The sequence below is a fragment of the Pempheris klunzingeri genome, chromosome 21, assembly GCF_042242105.1.
Source record: "Pempheris klunzingeri isolate RE-2024b chromosome 21, fPemKlu1.hap1, whole genome shotgun sequence".
Classification (NCBI taxonomy): Eukaryota; Metazoa; Chordata; class Actinopteri; order Acropomatiformes; family Pempheridae; genus Pempheris; species Pempheris klunzingeri.
In genome coordinates, this window is record NC_092032.1 from 6,849,497 (window position 1) to 6,866,765 (window position 17,269).

At 42.0% G+C, this 17,269-nt stretch overlaps 1 protein-coding gene across 1 annotated transcript in view; it reads left to right on the forward strand.

Moving 5' to 3' along the window:
- The first annotated feature begins 7,306 nt into the window (after positions 1-7,306).
- The window catches only part of ntng1a (netrin g1a), a 93,697-nt gene continuing 83,734 nt past the window's right edge, over positions 7,307-17,269 (forward strand). Inside the window, exon 1 of the mRNA XM_070853188.1 lies at positions 7,307-7,555. Within this exon, the coding sequence (XP_070709289.1) occupies positions 7,307-7,555 (249 nt within the window). The remainder of the gene's footprint in view (positions 7,556-17,269) is intronic.

The following is a 17,269-nucleotide window of genomic DNA, read 5'->3' on the forward strand; positions in this document are numbered from 1 at the left end:
GACAGCAAGCTGCAATGCAAGCACCAGGTTTGGCTAACTCACACAGCCAAACTGTTTGTCTAACTCCAGAGCAGAGCCACAGCTTTGATTCCTTCTGAGGCTGCCCACCCATCACCAGCACAGTCACTTAACCAGCTGTCAGCGCTCTTTGCTACCTGTCGTCATTATTAAAAGATCATAAGCCTTCCGATTGAAGGCGGCGTCGTTTTAAGAAGTGGAAAAGAGCGCTAAGTGATGGGCTGACTCAGAGACAAGCCCCAGGGATGCGTTCTAGGCGTGCTCGCTGTTCCACGGTAACACTGGCTGTCATGTTTGCGGGGCCATGCTCCACTCTGCATATGTTTATTCATGAGGACAGCGGCCCTATTGGCAGGTTGTTAACAGGCAAGATTAGGGATTCTGGAAAGGCAGGCAGAGAAATCTGGTGAATGGAGCACAGAGAGCGGGCAGGAGGCTTTTTTTTTTCTGAAGCAAAGCCAGCTTCTATCTTTATCTATCTTTCATCTGTTTCTGACTGTCTGCCCTCCTGTCTTTCTGCCCCTCTCTCTCCCGCGCTCTTGTTTCTCTTTTAGTAAGGCACTGGTGGGGAATATGAAGCAGGTAGAGTCAGAAAAGATGAAAGTAGGTAGAGACAGGACAGAAGCAGGGTCAGAAATTGCCCTTGAAAGTGCATAAAATGCGTGAAATTAAAAATGAAAGGGGGAAATAGCCTCAGACATCAGTGGTAACCTTGTAATTATTCCAGCTTACTCTGGGCTGAGCATATCCTTCAGAGCTAAAGTGGACATTTAAAAAAAAATTTGGGACAATTTGTCGTATCCTTTTAATAGTCAGGCAGGTGTGCAAGCACTGCCCCCTGTGGGCCGCCGCGGGAGATCAGTGGAAGATTATGACCTGACGATTCTTTCCAGCGTGTCCTGGGTGAAAAAAAATGGGCCTCTTTGATCAAAGAGCGGCTAGAGATGCAGTCTAGAGCAGTTGCAAATGTTGGCACCACACAGCCAGCAGCAGCAGCAGCAGCAGCAGCAGGAGAAAGTGCTGAACGCACACAAACCACTTGTCAACAAAAAATAAAGTGATCAATAAGGGCAGACATTGAGGAGTGGAAGGATGGGAGATGAAGTGGTTGGGGACGGAGGGCGGAAAACACTGTGGGTCAGAAATCAACAAACCGAGTTTATACACCAATTTGAAATATAAAGCTGTGATTTTATAGTCTGATGAAATTGCCACTGAATGTGTCGAAAACGACCTTGGAGTTAGAATTTCTTACAGGGGTACGGCTGCAAGACGCTTTACGGTTAAAGTGAGACAGAAGAGCTGGAAATAGGGCAGATATGAGGGACGTGCTCCTTTCATTTGATAATTTGATGATATGCATGATTTACAAGTGCCTCCCACTCGTAGTAAAGAGCGGCTCCGGGGACATGCATGTAACATTTCCCCTGTGATTTGGAGAAACACTCAGTGATGCTCCAGCGGCCCCGGGGATGAAATGGAAGCGGACACCAAAGGCTGTCTCTCGGCCCCAGAGACGGTGGTCGGCCGCATGGGTGACTGTTTGGGTGGCTGAGATGAACTCGGCGGCTAAACAAGCCCACTCCGGTGTCCACCAGGCCTTGTGAAAGATTCATGTGTTTAAATATAAGATGGAGGTTGCCATTTGCAGCGCTGGTGGGATGGTACCTACAGTCCCCTGTTGTTGTTGCAGGCAGGCAGTGAGTGCACACCTCACTAACTGATCTACTGTATGTGGTTTACTAGCACCGCATACAGCGAAGGCATATGTTCATATAGCAAGTTTTTCTTTTACTCCTTTTGCAAGTATTCATTTGACTTTTTTTTTTAAATGCACTTATTTTCAAGCAGAAAATGTACAAATACCCACTTTTTTTCTTTGTAGAGTGCAAAAAAAAGAACACTTTAAGCTTTATTCATCAAAATATTTTAATTCTATTTTATTTCTAAATGGTTTAATACCCACATACATACAGAAGGACATTTACATTTGGGTTAGTAACAGTTCTGCATCTTCAGTTTTATTGTTAAAAGCAACCTTCTGTAACCATTTTTATTTCCCTTTAGCTTCCACCTTAAAATTGTTGCTTTAACTTTTTAGATTTCATTTTTATATCTCTAATCTTTATGTCATCTTTAATATATTCTTAAAGGCCCCCTCCACTTGAAAATGCATTTTGCTTATTGTCACTTCACTTGGACGTCACTGTGCAGAATGATTTATGCCTAGTTTGACACGAGCAGGCTGTTGTCATCTGCTGAAGAAGAAAAGTTTCTCTGCGCGTGCCTTAAATCTCAGTTCAACATAATGTACACACGAGCAGGATTTTGTGACATCACAAATAGTTTGGAAGCTAACCATGGTCCATTATGTAACATGTTACACATGTGTGATGTAGAAACGTTAAGCCTCTAAGTTTAAGCCACCATTAGTCTTGTGTGTTCAACTTTTGAACTGGGGAAAAAAAAAGTTTATGTCCATATAAATGGATTTTGTGTTTTCAGTTAGGGAGAATTTTTAATGGTTTTCATGGAGAAAATGGAGAAAAACATGTCTGGGGGCGTCTTTAAGGTTACTTTGTTTCTAATGGTTGGAATAAGATTTTGGTCTGTTCAGCCTTTCCTGTTGTAAATATCTCCCAAGGTAGTTAAAACCACTATTTTACTTTTTGTTACACCTCAAACGTTCAGCCCAAATTTTGTAAATGAACATTTTTTTAGACCTCCATTTCATATTTGACTTTGTCCACATATCTTAAATTGTTCCTAGTAAAACACTGCAGGTAATATCAATGATAAAAGGTGCCAGATATGTTATTGACTGGGTATGTTAATGTACATTTTAAGCATTTCTATTCAGCATAGTCCAGGAAAAGCAACATTTTATTTTCAACACAAAGATTTTTCTAGCAGTCACCCTCCCTCAGACCCAAGTGTTCGTCACTCTGTGCTTACCATGCAATACATATTCCTGTGCATGGAGGAATTTCAGACTTCCTGTGAGCGCGCCTCGTCTGATGTCCTCAGACCTTGATCGATGGTTGGAGGAAGCGACCTGCCCTAAAATAAACCTTTTTCTCACTTAAAATGCACATCCACACCTCTTCCATCTGCTCTCCTCCTCCCCACCCTCACCTCATCTCCTTGGGGCGACAGGGGGTTATAAGCGGGGAGTAATGAGAGAAAGGGGCTGCTGTGTCCGGGATGGTAGAGTGATTATGACCCCGCCTTTGTGATCTTTATTGCTTGTTATCGAAGCCTCGCCAGCGCTTGTTGTCTCATTACCAGTGACTTGAACCTCTTTTCATTCAGAGGTTGCACGTGGAGCTCTCACACACTTTTTACACACTCACCAGCGCAGACACTTTCCGGTCATCTCTTTAGTCTCCTCCTTAACACGGTAATATTATGTCTCTTAATGGGAACAGGGAGCTCAGTGCCAAGAGTTCCTCTGGATAATTGGCTGCTTCCTCACCTGCTGACATCTCCCCCATTGACATTCTTACATTTTACATTCAAGGTGCTTCATTTCTTTTCCCCCTTAACCTCTTCCTCCTTCGTCCGTCCTCCGACTTGCAGTACTTGCTCTTGCTCCTTGTTTTTTTTTAATGTACTGATACTACATCCTCTTTCTTGGTCATCTTGTGCAAAGTGTAATCCCAGTTTCTAACTATATCAGCATCTGTCGATAATGCTTATTACTATTGATGTAGTGATGCATTTTAATTTTGCACTAGACTGACTAGACTTTTTTTTTTTTTATGCCAGGGCTTTTTCAGTTTGCATCCAATATTAGAGAATCGTTTCATTTTCCACCAGCATTAAAGGATGTTTTTTTTCTTCATATGTGTGTGCTGCTTTGTATAAGACATATTTGAATATCATTAAGCCTTTGCCCCCGACCTGGCTGTTTTTTTTTTTTTAATGATGATTTACCATCCATCAAGATAAAATCAAATTTACATTGAGGAGGTGAATACAAATATTACCTCACTCGTGCATGTGAAACAGTGTCACATGTGCCTTCCCGATGTTGCAGGGTCTCTTCATTTGTACCTCAAATCTCCACATCTATACATGGAGTTATTGTCTCTATAATGATTTGACTTATCTGGAAGGTGTGTAGTTGAGGTAACCCGTCTGGAGACCTCAGGTAGACCGCTAAATGTTAACACAACTCCATTATACAATACATGATTTTCCACATATTGTCTTTCTCACACCCCATAATACACACGTCACCTCGACATTCTGTCACAGCTTGTGCTCCACTGTTTGTTTGTTTTTACACGTTTTGTTCTTGCTGAGATCCAGACTTTTTATACATCTCTATAAACAGTAATCTGTAGGTGGTATGTTGGTATTCTTTTTCTGATACACTATTCTTCTTTTTTATACTGATGCCCCTGTGATACAGCATCTAATTGAATCTAACGATACAGGAAAATTAGACTCAATCAGCAGTGTGAGTTAATGACACCATTTTGGCAACAGACAAACACCCTATCTATGCTGCAGCTGCTTGCTGATTGATTACTTACACAAACTCACACACACACACACACACACATATGCATACACACACTCAGACTCAGATGACTTATTAAGCAGCACTAAAATATCCACCAGCCTGTCCTCCTGTCTCTGACCATTGACTCTGGTCTCCATCAATCGCCCGCAGTGCTGTTTGAAGGCTTGAAACCTTCACATACCTTTATCCACGGGCTCGGCCAACCGGCTTACTGCTGCGTTTCTGGCTAGAAAGACATCAAGGTGCACGCAGAAAGCCTAATTTAAAGGACCTTTCAAGGTCAATTGAAATAAAATCAGAGTAAAGAAGGAAAAAAAACAATTGTATGATCATTGTAAGACAGTGGATGGAGCGGTAGAAGAAAAAGAGTTAAATGTTTACCGTCCAATTACACTAAAATAGGCATTTTAATCCAAAAACTTCACACAAAGGAAATATTTAGGACACAGCCCACGATGGTTGGCAGATATTAATGGATGCTATGTTGTCTGTGAAGTAAATCTGTGTGTGATGTAGTGTAGTGGCTCGTGCTACGGACAGCTCTTCCACTTAAGAGAAGAAAGTTTTAGTCACAAGAAATGAGTCTGGTCACAACATATTTATGTTAACATATGACTGTTTTAATCCTAAATTACAAAGTGGGACTGTATCAAGTAAGAGTGGCCTCGTAATCCTGTTAAAATGAGATTCTGGTGTGGTATTTTTACTTGTTTAATCTGGTAAAGAGTCAGGTAAGACTGTGGATCAGATGACTGTGTGTTTACTTTTTCTCATTCATTGTACGGTGTCCTTGAGTGCCGAGAAAGGTGCCTTTAAATAAAATGTATTATTATTATTATTATTATTATTATTACGTGAAAGGTTTTGCACATTGTGACAAATCACAAAGAATTATTAGTACTCTGCTCTTCCTTGCAGCTGCATGGAGACTTTTTGCATTTTTTTCGCTCCCTGTTTTGGTTCTACAGCCCATTGCGTCATGCAACTACAAAAAACTCCAAGATCCAATGCACTACCTGCTGACAGACACAGTTAGTGACTAGCTGGTGAAAACAGTGGAGCATTTAGCAGCTAACGAGCTAATATTAGTCCAAAATAGAGCTAAAAATAGAGTGAATATTGGACTTCATCATATGGGCAGAAAACACAACTTTAGATGAATGTTAGTGTTGCTTCTTCTGCTGGCAACTATTTGCAAACAAGTTACATCAATGGTGTGTTCACAGATTGCCGTGCTGCCCCCAAATGGCCTTAAAATCAATGAATGCCAGTTTAAGTGTGTTTGATCCAGTGCTGGCTAAAATGCAGAAATGTAAATCTTTGATTTTTTTCTTTCCATTGATTGATACTTTTCTCCATGACATTTCAAATCACTGCTGTAATTACTCCACAGCAACAGGTTGTTGTTGTTGTTGTTTTTGTACTGGAAAAAGTCAATCCCATTTAAATACCCATTGATGAAAGCACAGTCATAAAAATCATCCATGACTCCCTCGTGCATCATTAACTCCAGTGCTCCATGATAACACTTTAGGCAATAAACACATTTTAGGTGATGGTAGGCCACAAGCACAAGTTAGGAACAGACATTTACGCAACAAAAATTGTTAGCGTCTTTTTGTTTTTAAGTAGATGTTTAAATATCATAATTGAATGTAGCTGATGTTGCCATATGTATTCACTGCAATCTGCAATCTGGTTATGGACACAGGAAACGTAGTTTCTACAAGCTAAAACAAGCGTATTTAATAGTAAGTTTTACTGTCATATTTGCTCATGATGGGACTAGTTCATTTGAATTTAAATTTCCATTCAATTTACAACATTAAGTGCAGAAGCGTCCAGTGCTGCTCACTGTGATTAAAACAGCGCCATCAGATCAAGTGAGGTTAGGAGTCAAAATATCTTACCAGTTGATTATGATTGCATAAAACATGACCTTTCCTCATCTTTTTGATCTTGATGTATAAGCTCTACCATTCCAGCCCATGCAGTGTGGGGTGTGAGGGGGGTGAGGGGGGTGAGGAAGGTGAGGGAGATGGGGAAAGCTGTAACACTGTAGGCTTGATCCTGCTGAGTGAGATGAGGGTTTGGTGTGAAAGCAGCAGGATCCAATTTGTCCTGATGGCCTCACTTACTGATTTTCTATGTTTTGATGGACAACAAACACCAACATGGCTCCCCCATCTAGCACCCATCCAACTTTCTGCTCACACATACACCTTTCACCCATGCCATGGCGCCAGCTAATGTTCTCTCACTGTCAGAATCTATTCCCATAAGGGAGGTATATTCATCCCCCTCTTCTTCTGTTTCTCGTTTCTCAGCAGCGCCAGATCGCCACGCAGGACGAGGACCATGATTGACAGCCAGGCGAGCTGAGGAGACCTGTCACTCATCTTGCTATCAGTGTGTCAGAGGGCTATCTCCTTCTCGCCTCCCCCCTTTTCCTCCTCCTTCTCCTCCACCATCCTCCTCCCTCCCTCGATCCTCTCCTCTTATCTTCTCGATGGGCTGGTAACCTCACCATCCCTCGTAGCTATTCAACACGCCAAAAACCTGAAAGAGACAGAAACAGCAAAGGCAAACAACGAGACACTTCTAAACCGACCCTCGCTCCACCTGAGGGGAGTTTGGCATGCCTCCTCACTCCAGCTGAGTGAGTTGCAGTAAGCGGAAGCAGAAGAGGAATCCCTTGTTCGTACGCCTTCAGAAGGATATACAGCTCCTTGAGAAGGAGCTGAGAGAGGACCAGTCATGCGTTTCCATTTTGCGTTGACGCTGCAGGCGCTGTGGACTGGTGTTTGCCAGGCGGCCATGCAGCACTACCCTGCAGCATGGGGCCACTACGATGTGTGCAAGTCCCAGATTTTCTCAGACGAAGGCTTAACCTGGGACTACATGGCCTGCCAGCCAGAGGCAGCAGACATGACCCAGTACCTGAAGGTGACTCTGGATCCCCCCAATATCACCTGCGGAGACCCTCCAGAGACATACTGTGCCCTGGTGAGTATGCAAAAGTTAACAAAACCCCAAAGTGTTCCCTTTAAAAAGACCGTACTCCTACTAAAAGAAATTCCGAGGCAGCTTTTTTATCTCTGTATCATGTGTCTGCTCGGCTCGTTCTGACCTCACGGCCTTGACAGACGCTTTCAAAGCCTGTGTGACTCAGATACGTTGCTGTGGCTGAAGAAGTTGAGGCTCGTGCCCATTGACGTCATGCTCCGCTGTTTAGAGAGCTGCTCCTCGGTGTGCACTGCAAGCACTGTCTGATGTGCTGTTGATGCTGCCTGCTTGCAGAAAACACTGTGATTTCACCAATGAAAATACACATACCTCACCTCCACACGCACCAGAGTCACATAAAAGGACAGTGTCCTCAGTCATTGTGATTGCAAAGTAAAAAGGCATTCCAGCGCTGCTTTTCTGGTGTGTCAAGGTGGGAGTTGGATAAGTGAGTGGCCTAAAAATTCAAACAATCTCTGGGTGAAATAGTGCACAGGTGGACTAAAAATACAACAGCATGTATAAAAACTTATGAGGAGCACTATTTTTAAGTGCCATACACAGAGTTGTTGTCTTTCTCATGTTTAGCAACACCTTTTTACATGTGGTGCTGAGAGCGTTCATTGCTTTGCTTTCTGTTTTTCTACTCAAACACAGCGGTCCAACATAATAATATTCAGTGTCAGCATTCATTATTGGTCCAGATGGTAATTTTTTCATCCATAAAATGTTTATTTTGGGAATCCAGCCACACTTATTGCCTTGGAGACTGTTGCTTTCCATTTCAGCATATTTGCCTTCCTTTGAGAAATTAATTCGTGTCAGTCTGTGTCAGATCAACTTTGGGATAAAGTAGGTGGCGCAACACTCTTCAGCCACAGTGGCTGTCAGGGGCTTTGGCTAACAACTCTGATCTACAGTATTTAAGTTTCTTAGCCACGCTGTCTGTCAGCGGCCGTCTGCTATTTTGCTCCAGATTTAAATATCTAATATCACAATTGTTTGATGGATTCCAATGAAAGTTTGCGCAGACAGTCAGGGTCTCCAGAGGATGAATCTGTATGACTTTGGTGACACCCTGACATTTCCTCTAGCTCCATCATGAGGTTCACATTTGTGGTGTGAAGTGAAATGTCTCCATAAGTGTCACATTGATTTCCCCACAGGATGAACTGTGATATATCTGATGATCGCTTAATTAATTCCTCCTTTGCAGTTTTTCCAGTACTTGGGTTTATACTTGTAAAACCAATGACATTCCCATGTGAGCGAGCTTGGGTAACATTATCTTTGCATGTTAGAATTGTCATTGTTAGCATGTTAGCAGACGCTGTTAGCATGAGGTCAGAGCCTCTTTTTGGTGTCTGAATAGTGTAGAATGTACAGTTTGTTAAATCACCATGTAAATTTGGCGCGGTCGACTTGTTGATAAAGAGTTCCACATTGTTGCACACTAATAAAATTGTGATGACTTAAAAGTGATATTTTGCAGGATAAGAGAGACTTCATATTTAAACAGCACAATAAAAAGCAGTGATTGGTTGATTAGTTTAGCCTTTGAAGTTCATGTGGTGCAGTAATTCTGCAAATTACATTGCAATCATGAAAATCACAAATTCCTGGTGGAGCTGAAAATAAAATGAGATGCATATTAGGTCAAGTATTTAATTAGCAAACCGCCCTCCTCCGTATTCTGGGCCCTTTTCATTTTGAAACTCACAGCTGGTCGCCTCAGATTGACGCTAAATGATGAATCCATTTTGGGCCGGCGTGTGTTACCATGTCATCAAAGATTCTCTCAGAACAAATGCACTCCTCAACAGCTTCAAGAGCTCTTTGGATAAATAGTGAGATGTTCCAGGAAAAGTAGTAACTTGAGGAGTATAAATAGACAGTTGCCATCAGCAGAAAGTCAGCTGAGAGGAGACACAGAGGAACAGAGAGGGATTAACAAAAAAAAAAAAACAGATGAAGACAGTGAGCCAGTGATCAAGAGCGAAGCGAGAGGGCGTGAACATGGGGGAGAAAGAGACTCAGAGGACTATGTGCAAAGCATACGATGACTGAAGAACTAATATCTCCTGCGTGGGGCGGGATGCAGGCTCTCAAATGTGAATAATTCAACATGTTTTGTAGCTAATGTGTTTTATTCATAGGACACATTATTCAGCCCGACATCTCTCAGGCACTTTTGAAAAATGCTGACTCCCGTGATCGGCCAAGGTTGGTTGAAGGCAAAGGGCAGTTGAGAGGGTAGGATGCCATATCTGGGAGGTCACCGTCAAAATGGGGTCACCCTCCGTTCTCCCTCTGGGCGGCCCCGTGACCTCCGATTGATCCACATTTGAACCTGAGGCGTGTCTCGTGTTTGCTTTGCGGCAGCTGTGTTGTGGAAAAGCTGGATGAATCTTGGATGAGTGGTGGTCATCCGTGTCTGATGCTCCCGTTCTATTTCTTGACGTACAGTTGAGTTTGTTATTATTACTGCCAGCCACTTAACAGTCTGATGAACACTTATTGAATTAGCAGGAGTTTGTGACGCACTGTCGCCTCCATGTCTCCGGCAGTCAATGTGATAGGAGTGCTTCAATTAAACAGGCAGTGGTTAGCTCCCACATAACCATTTCCTCCCTCTACTGTACTGTACTGTTCTCATCACAAATCACACAAACATCAGTGAAATACGACCCCTGCCGCTCACCATAGAGTTCAATTCTCTGCAATTGGTTTATGTTTACCCCAGGCAGTAACGTGGCTCCAAATCAGCATCGGAACAATTATCATTGATATTCCAGCTACTCAGGCTGCCAATACGCCGCTGCAATGCCAATAGTGGTTTGTATCGTAAGTCAGATCATTTCAGATTCGGGGCAATTATCATTAGGCCGCGTTATCGGAGAATTTCATCTCTCTGGTAATTGATTTTGCGCTCGTTGAGGCGGGTGTATTTTAAAGCCTTGCGTCTGCTTCCTGGAGCGCAGAAGGAACCAGACACCAAAGCCTGACCAGAGGAGAGAGAGACAGAGAGAGATGCAGCAGCTCCAGGGTGTGGTGTGGGTGTGGTATGAGCATGGTTATCTCAGGTTGCGGCCTTCAACCCTCACACACAAATACACACACACACACACACACATGCACCTATACGCATACCGCTCTCCCCAGTAAACGCTTTGTATTCTCCTTCTAGCCCAGTGACCTTTTCTATAGCAATAAGCTGGCATTCAATGAACTGACACACAAACCCGCCATCGTATGAGATTTCACTGTCCCCTCCAGTTAGACCCAGACTGGCCTTTAAAAGCCTAGGCAAGTCACAGAGCTCCAACCAGTTGATGATGATGATGATGATGATGGTGATGATGATGATGATGCTTGTGCGGGATTCGGGAGAGCAGCAGAGGAAGCTGATTCTCATTTACCCAACTTGTCAAAAAAGACTAATTAGCTCTGATTATGTGTTCCGAAAAGCTCCGACCCAGAAAACATAAACAAGGTATAAAATAGTAAATGCAAAATGAAGTAATCATGGTAATTATTTCATATTTAGATACGTCTGTGCTGGCTGGTACAGGTAGATTAAACTGAGTAGTAGTTGTGCTTTCCTTATGTCTGGCTCCCATTACACATATAGACAGACTCTCTAGGGAATTATCAGTGTTCCAACTGCTCTACAGCAGAGGTTTAAACTGAAGCAACATCCACTCCAACACACAACGTAGCCATAAAGATAATCCTGCATGTGTTGCTTCTTCTGTGATGCACGTGGAATTAAGCATAAAAGAATTCCCTTTCTAGGTGTAACTCTATCATTTATACTACATTTGAAAGCCATGCTGGTGTGTGTGTGTGTGTGTGTATGTGGTTATCTTCCTTGCATTCCCGTGCAAGTACTGTATGTCTCTATTTGTGCCATCAATTTACAACCAGGAAATGCTGATGAATGCTGAAACATGAGTCCCGGCAGGCCGGTGCATTTCATAGCCAATCAAATCTAAATGAGGAAACAAAAGGGATTATTAAGAGGGTGGTGCAGGATGTGCTGTTTTTTTTTTTCTTCTCCATTTTAGTCCTAATGAAAGGTCATTAATGCTGAGCCCTGATAGGAGGAGGTAGCTCACAAAAAATGTCTTAAGAATTGACTTTTGGCCTTTTTTTATCCGTCATGGACGAGCTGGATGAGCTGTAAAGGTTGCTATAACGGAGCATGTGATATTTAGTTTTTCCACTCAAGCTGCTGTATGGAACATACTTTCATTTGCCCATCAAAGGTACGTTGCAAGTTGTGTGTTCATTTTAGATAATATTTGCTAATATAACGTTTGCTCTTGCAGAAAATGCAGTACAGTATAATATACAGTATATTCATATACCATGCAGTACACCTCAAACCTGAATTGACAGAGTTCAATGATTTAACAGCCCTGTGAAATAGCAGTTTCCCAATTATCAGGTTTTCAAAAGGGTTACACAATTAATTTCAGCCCACAAGCAAACAGAACACAAGCTTGGTTAGGTGGCGTGTTTTAGGTGGCGTGTGTTACTCAAAGCTGTGAATTGTCAGAAGGTTAAAAACACTGTGGTGACGGTTAGAGGTGAGGTGCTGATCGTCTGCTCATTTAGAGAAAGAGTTGTGCATCATTATAATCCCCCAGCGGTGAACTGTCAGGTAACAGGATGGTAAAACTGTCGAACAATAGACGTCCCTCTGTTAAACTATTTTACATGTCAAAAATATTTAGGGTTAAGTCTTTATTCCAGTTTTTTAAACCCACCCTTGTGCTGAGCAGATGGTACCTTCCAGTTTAAATCAGGTGGAGACGCTAACAATGCTACTCACTCGTCTGTAGCGGCAAAGAAAGTTGCGTTTTTATTTGTTGATTTTGTTTTTCACAGTGTATTTGTCAAACTTAAAGTTACTTTTTTTTTTTGCCTTTTTAATTTTGGTTTATAAAACTCTTTTTCAATGAATTGATGGTGCATTTTCCATCAAGCCTATCAAAGACTCCCAGTACACAAGCAGCACTCACGATGGTAATACGGAGCCTGTGATGTGCTCCTTATATTTTTGCTGCCTCCATAGTATAATATCCGAGAACCAATTAAAGCACCATGCAGGGGCTTTTGCAGGTGTGTTCGTCAATAAATGCAAGTGATGGGATGCTGTTGGCTCCAATGGATCTTTATTGTGATATACAAATCTGACCTTTTTCTAAGCTGATCCTGATTAAAGGTTTCAGACAGACAAAGCGTTTTAACTCCCCCGTACCTCAACCACCCCTCAGTCTCACACTGTGCCGCCTCTCAACAGGCTCCATGCTGACATTTCCTTTAGAAACGAGTGTGCTGTCAGCAGCAATATGTCTCATTTCATATCGCAACAGTCAAGGGTTAGGGGAGGACAAGAGTGAGAGAAAAGGGCTACGGTGTTGTCTGTGACATTCTGTCTCATAAGCTTGTTTATATTGGCTTTTTTTGTGAGGAGCCAAGATTGCGAAAACAAGCACAAAAGCGGCTTTTCAGACCTGCTGATTGACTTTAAAAAAAGGTCAGATTCCAGGAATCTAAGAGCAATTAACCAGCATTGGAAAAACTAATTACTCATTCAATAGAATAGTTTAACACCAGAGGATTTAGTCAGCTTGATCCATTTTGTGTCTTTTTTAATCTTTGCCAGACCAAACCAAATCAAAGGTTTATTGAAAATTGTGACTGAGGTTGCGGCATGGTGCACGGACCAAAACAAGCTAAAAGGAAAGGCATGTGTAAGTCACAGATTCTTGCAGCATTGTTCTTTGTTTGATTAGCGATAGCTATCTGGAGTGCCAAACAAGGCTGGAGTTATTATTTCTGCATAATTCACCGAGAGGCGGTGTTTAAGAGTTGACTCAGATTTTCACACATGATCTTAATCTGTGCTCAAGGGAATTCTGTCTCTTTTCATGTGATTTAATTAGTCTAATCAACCCTCAAACAATTTCAATTTGAAGTTAAGGAGGGACACACTACGCTGCATTTTAATGGTTGTACTTGAGGGATAACACACTCCTTTATGGCTCGAGCACGTTTCATCATTTTAGGAGCTATAAAATGCATCGTATTTAACAAGACTAAAGCTGCAGTCAGATTGCCATTGATGCGACCATCAATGCTACTGTATATCATACTACAGGATCAGAGACTCCCAACGCTATCAATGAAAAGTCGGAAATCTTTTAAAAAAAAAAAAAAACATTCCTTATCATAACATGATGCACAGAGATTACAGTAGCATACAGTAGGCGGTAAACCTTTATTCTCCAGCTATTAAAATGAATTGATTTATAGCTGAAATGTTCACACAGCACAAAGCTGCGCCTCTTGCTTCGATGGCGCAAGAAGGCCCAGCAGAGTCGTCCATGTTCTGGTGTTCATTTAAAAGGTTCACTGTCACACTGAGCTCTTCTGTTATCCTGTTGTTTTTGCCTCATCAAAATTTCAATCCGCAACGTTCACACATTTGACCTCTGGCCTTGAGCGAAGAGATTACGGTTAAATTCAGAGAAGTGGATGCTGTTTTCCATTGTAGTGTCCCATTCAGTCCAAAAGAAGTTGCTCACTGGGTGCAATCAGTATTATTAAGTGGCACACTCATGCTCAGTTTCCTAATTTATAACTGATAGATGAAGTGATTTCTTCATTATTTCGCCCTGGTTGTAATCAATAGCTCTTACTCAGTCTGCTTTTGAGAGGCTTTAGGTTCAGATTAACCTAATGCATAACAAGCTTTCATTTTGTAGCTTGATATATTCAGCTGAAACTCTACCAGTGCAGTAAGAATAGGTCGAATATTGTCTAACACAGCACAGAACTGTCAGTCCGTATCTGTCTGCCCAATATGAAGGTTATACACACCGCCGTAACAGGAGAATCTCATCAGATTCTCGCGAACCCATCCTGTGCCATAAACTTTGCATGAGCGTCGAGCAATGTCTGAGTTTTTATCTTTCTTATTCCCTCCGACCGCTCGTACTTCCAGGTCTTCAAGCGGCAAAACAAACACAGACTTGTCAGCCAGCCCAGGCCAGGCTGAGAAAGTCCATTAAGCAGGTGTTGGCAGAAAAGCCTACACTTCCTGTTATGGGCATGTTGTGGCCCGGCGTCGCATGAGTAAGACTGAGTGAGGAAACATCCAGCCCTACATATCCTATCACATGTTTCGGCCACATCTGCTTCGTTGATGGTTTCATTTATGATTTGAAAATTTTAAAAAATCCCCAGAAAATAACGCTAGTGTGATACGACAGTTAATAATATAACTCATACATATAAATAATTATATGTAGCTGGTGTAGTTTTACCTCCCTTGTTCTCTACTATTATCATTAACAGCAGCTTAGACACGTGGGCAAATGGTGGAAATGCATCCCTATTATTCAGTTTTTGTCTTTTTAAAAATAAACTTATCAAATCTGTACATATATATGTTAGCAGCCAATATCAGTGATCACATTACTTCTTCAGCAACTGACAGAAAAGGTCAGAAAGATGCCATTTAGCTTAACTGCGATTATGGACTAAAAATAGAACACAGGACAGATGTTGACTGAACCTGTTTGGCACACTGACTGGTTATATTCTTGGAACTTAAGCCCAGAATGTTTTCGAGTGTAGCCCCGAGTACAATTTTAAATGTAAGCCCACTGCTGGATTGACAACTTCACTCTCTGCTCGTATTCACCGTCACTCTCTCTTGCTCGCTCACTGTCACTCACCCAACCACACACTCCCTATGCACACACTGCCCTGTTCCTTACAGGAGCCACACTGATCATGTAACAGGGGGTCTGATGGTCTGTGCTGAGTGACTTAAGGTGATCAAAAAAAACCCTTTAAATATTCTATTCCAATAAAGAAATGTTAACATGAATACATACATCTCTGCTCTATAGATGTTTAATGATAGCAGCTGTAAAGTATTCTGTTTCTACTCAGTACTAATATTAATTACTAACAGCTACCATTATTTGCATTATTTACATTAACATACCAATTAATAATTAAAATACTAGAAACAAGCCTGCATAGTAGTGCAGATGTTGACTCAATCCAAGAGGTTAGGTTGTGTAGAAACGCAAGAAACTTGTTTTAAATTACACATTTGTTTGTGTCATGGAGGACACAACAGAACTGGGTTCTGCCTGTCCCATTTTAAAACGTAACCAGGTGTCCATTAGCAGCATTATTACCCTTTAACGTGAACACCAACATTCTCACCCCCATTATAATGTGATACTGTTCGGTTTCACGTATGAACGGAAAATGGAGAGAGAATATAGTTTCAGAGAGTGCGACTGGAGATGTTTACTCCCAGGGAGAAAAGTTTGTAAAAGTGAAGTTAGTGAATAGTTGGTATGCAACATCAGGTGTTGCTCTGTGAAGCTGTGTTGTGTGAGTGTGTGACTCGTCTATCTGGGCTCCATCAAGGCGTTCAGTGTTGCCTCACCGTTTACACTGCAATAACAAGATAACAGGGGGCCTCCTTGACTCCAGCTTCTCACAGCACTTTCTGTTGACTTTTTTTTTTCCCCTAAAGTTTGGAGCAAAATATTTCCTCCTTTGCCTTAAAGTATGTAGGAAAGTTTGGAGAGGCTGAAGAATGGCAAATCTTTCTATTTTTTTTCCCCCCCGTATTTAGATGTATAAGTATGCGAAACTGTTCAAGTGCAAAAATATTCTCTTGCACGTACTAGAAAGAAGTCAATAAGAGAGGGGCTAATGTTTCATTTTGGGAAACAAAAACATTATATTTCACTCTCATTCAGCTTTGGTTTCCAGATACTGACATGATGAATTCCCAGAAAATTAGTATTGAATATAAGTCAAGGCAGGAATGATCTCTCATAGCTCAGATTTAGCCTTCGAATATCTTAAAGGCTCTTGCTATTGACTACAAGTCACCCAGAAATATCACATTGTCTCATTGTTAAGTGCTCGCTGCGCTCACTGAATTTGAGGACCCATGCATAATATGAACCAAGCATACGGGCCCTCACACTCTGATTTCTATATGACACGGACTTTTTTTTTTTCTTTCTCCCGTGTATTTTATTTGACGAAGGCATTTTTACCCCCTTTTCTCTTCTATTGCTCTGTGGGCTCTAAATCCCTCTTGCGGTAATGGGGGCTTTTGTTGCATTTCACAGTTCATCACCCATGGAAAATTATGGTCTGGAACCCCCCGTCCCCACATCGTCCCCCTGTACTCCCCCCACCTCTGTGTATGAGGCTCTGAGAAAAGATGGAGATTCAGTAGTGGGCTGCTGGTGAGATCTGTTGACTTTTAATTGCTCTTTGAACCTCGGGGGTAGATTTCCCCTCAGCTCACTCACTTGAACACTGATTTTCACAATATCCCCTTCCCTCTTTGGGACACGGTTAATAAATGGCAAGCACACACACACACACACACACACACATACAGGCTAATACAGACAAGCTCACAGAGCACAAAGCGTGGCATACGGTGGCATTCATATGTAGAGGCACTCATGCTTTAATTTATTTGTGTTGGGGGTTTTTAATGTTAATTGCAGCAGATAAGTGGGAGTGTTCTGACTGGAGCAAACCCAGTGATCCCATCCCTCGTTTTTATCCATGGTGGGAGGTCAGATGCTCCCACAGCCGTGGCAGACGCTCTCCGTCCTCTACTCAGCATTTCAAAGCAGCAGGACCTCC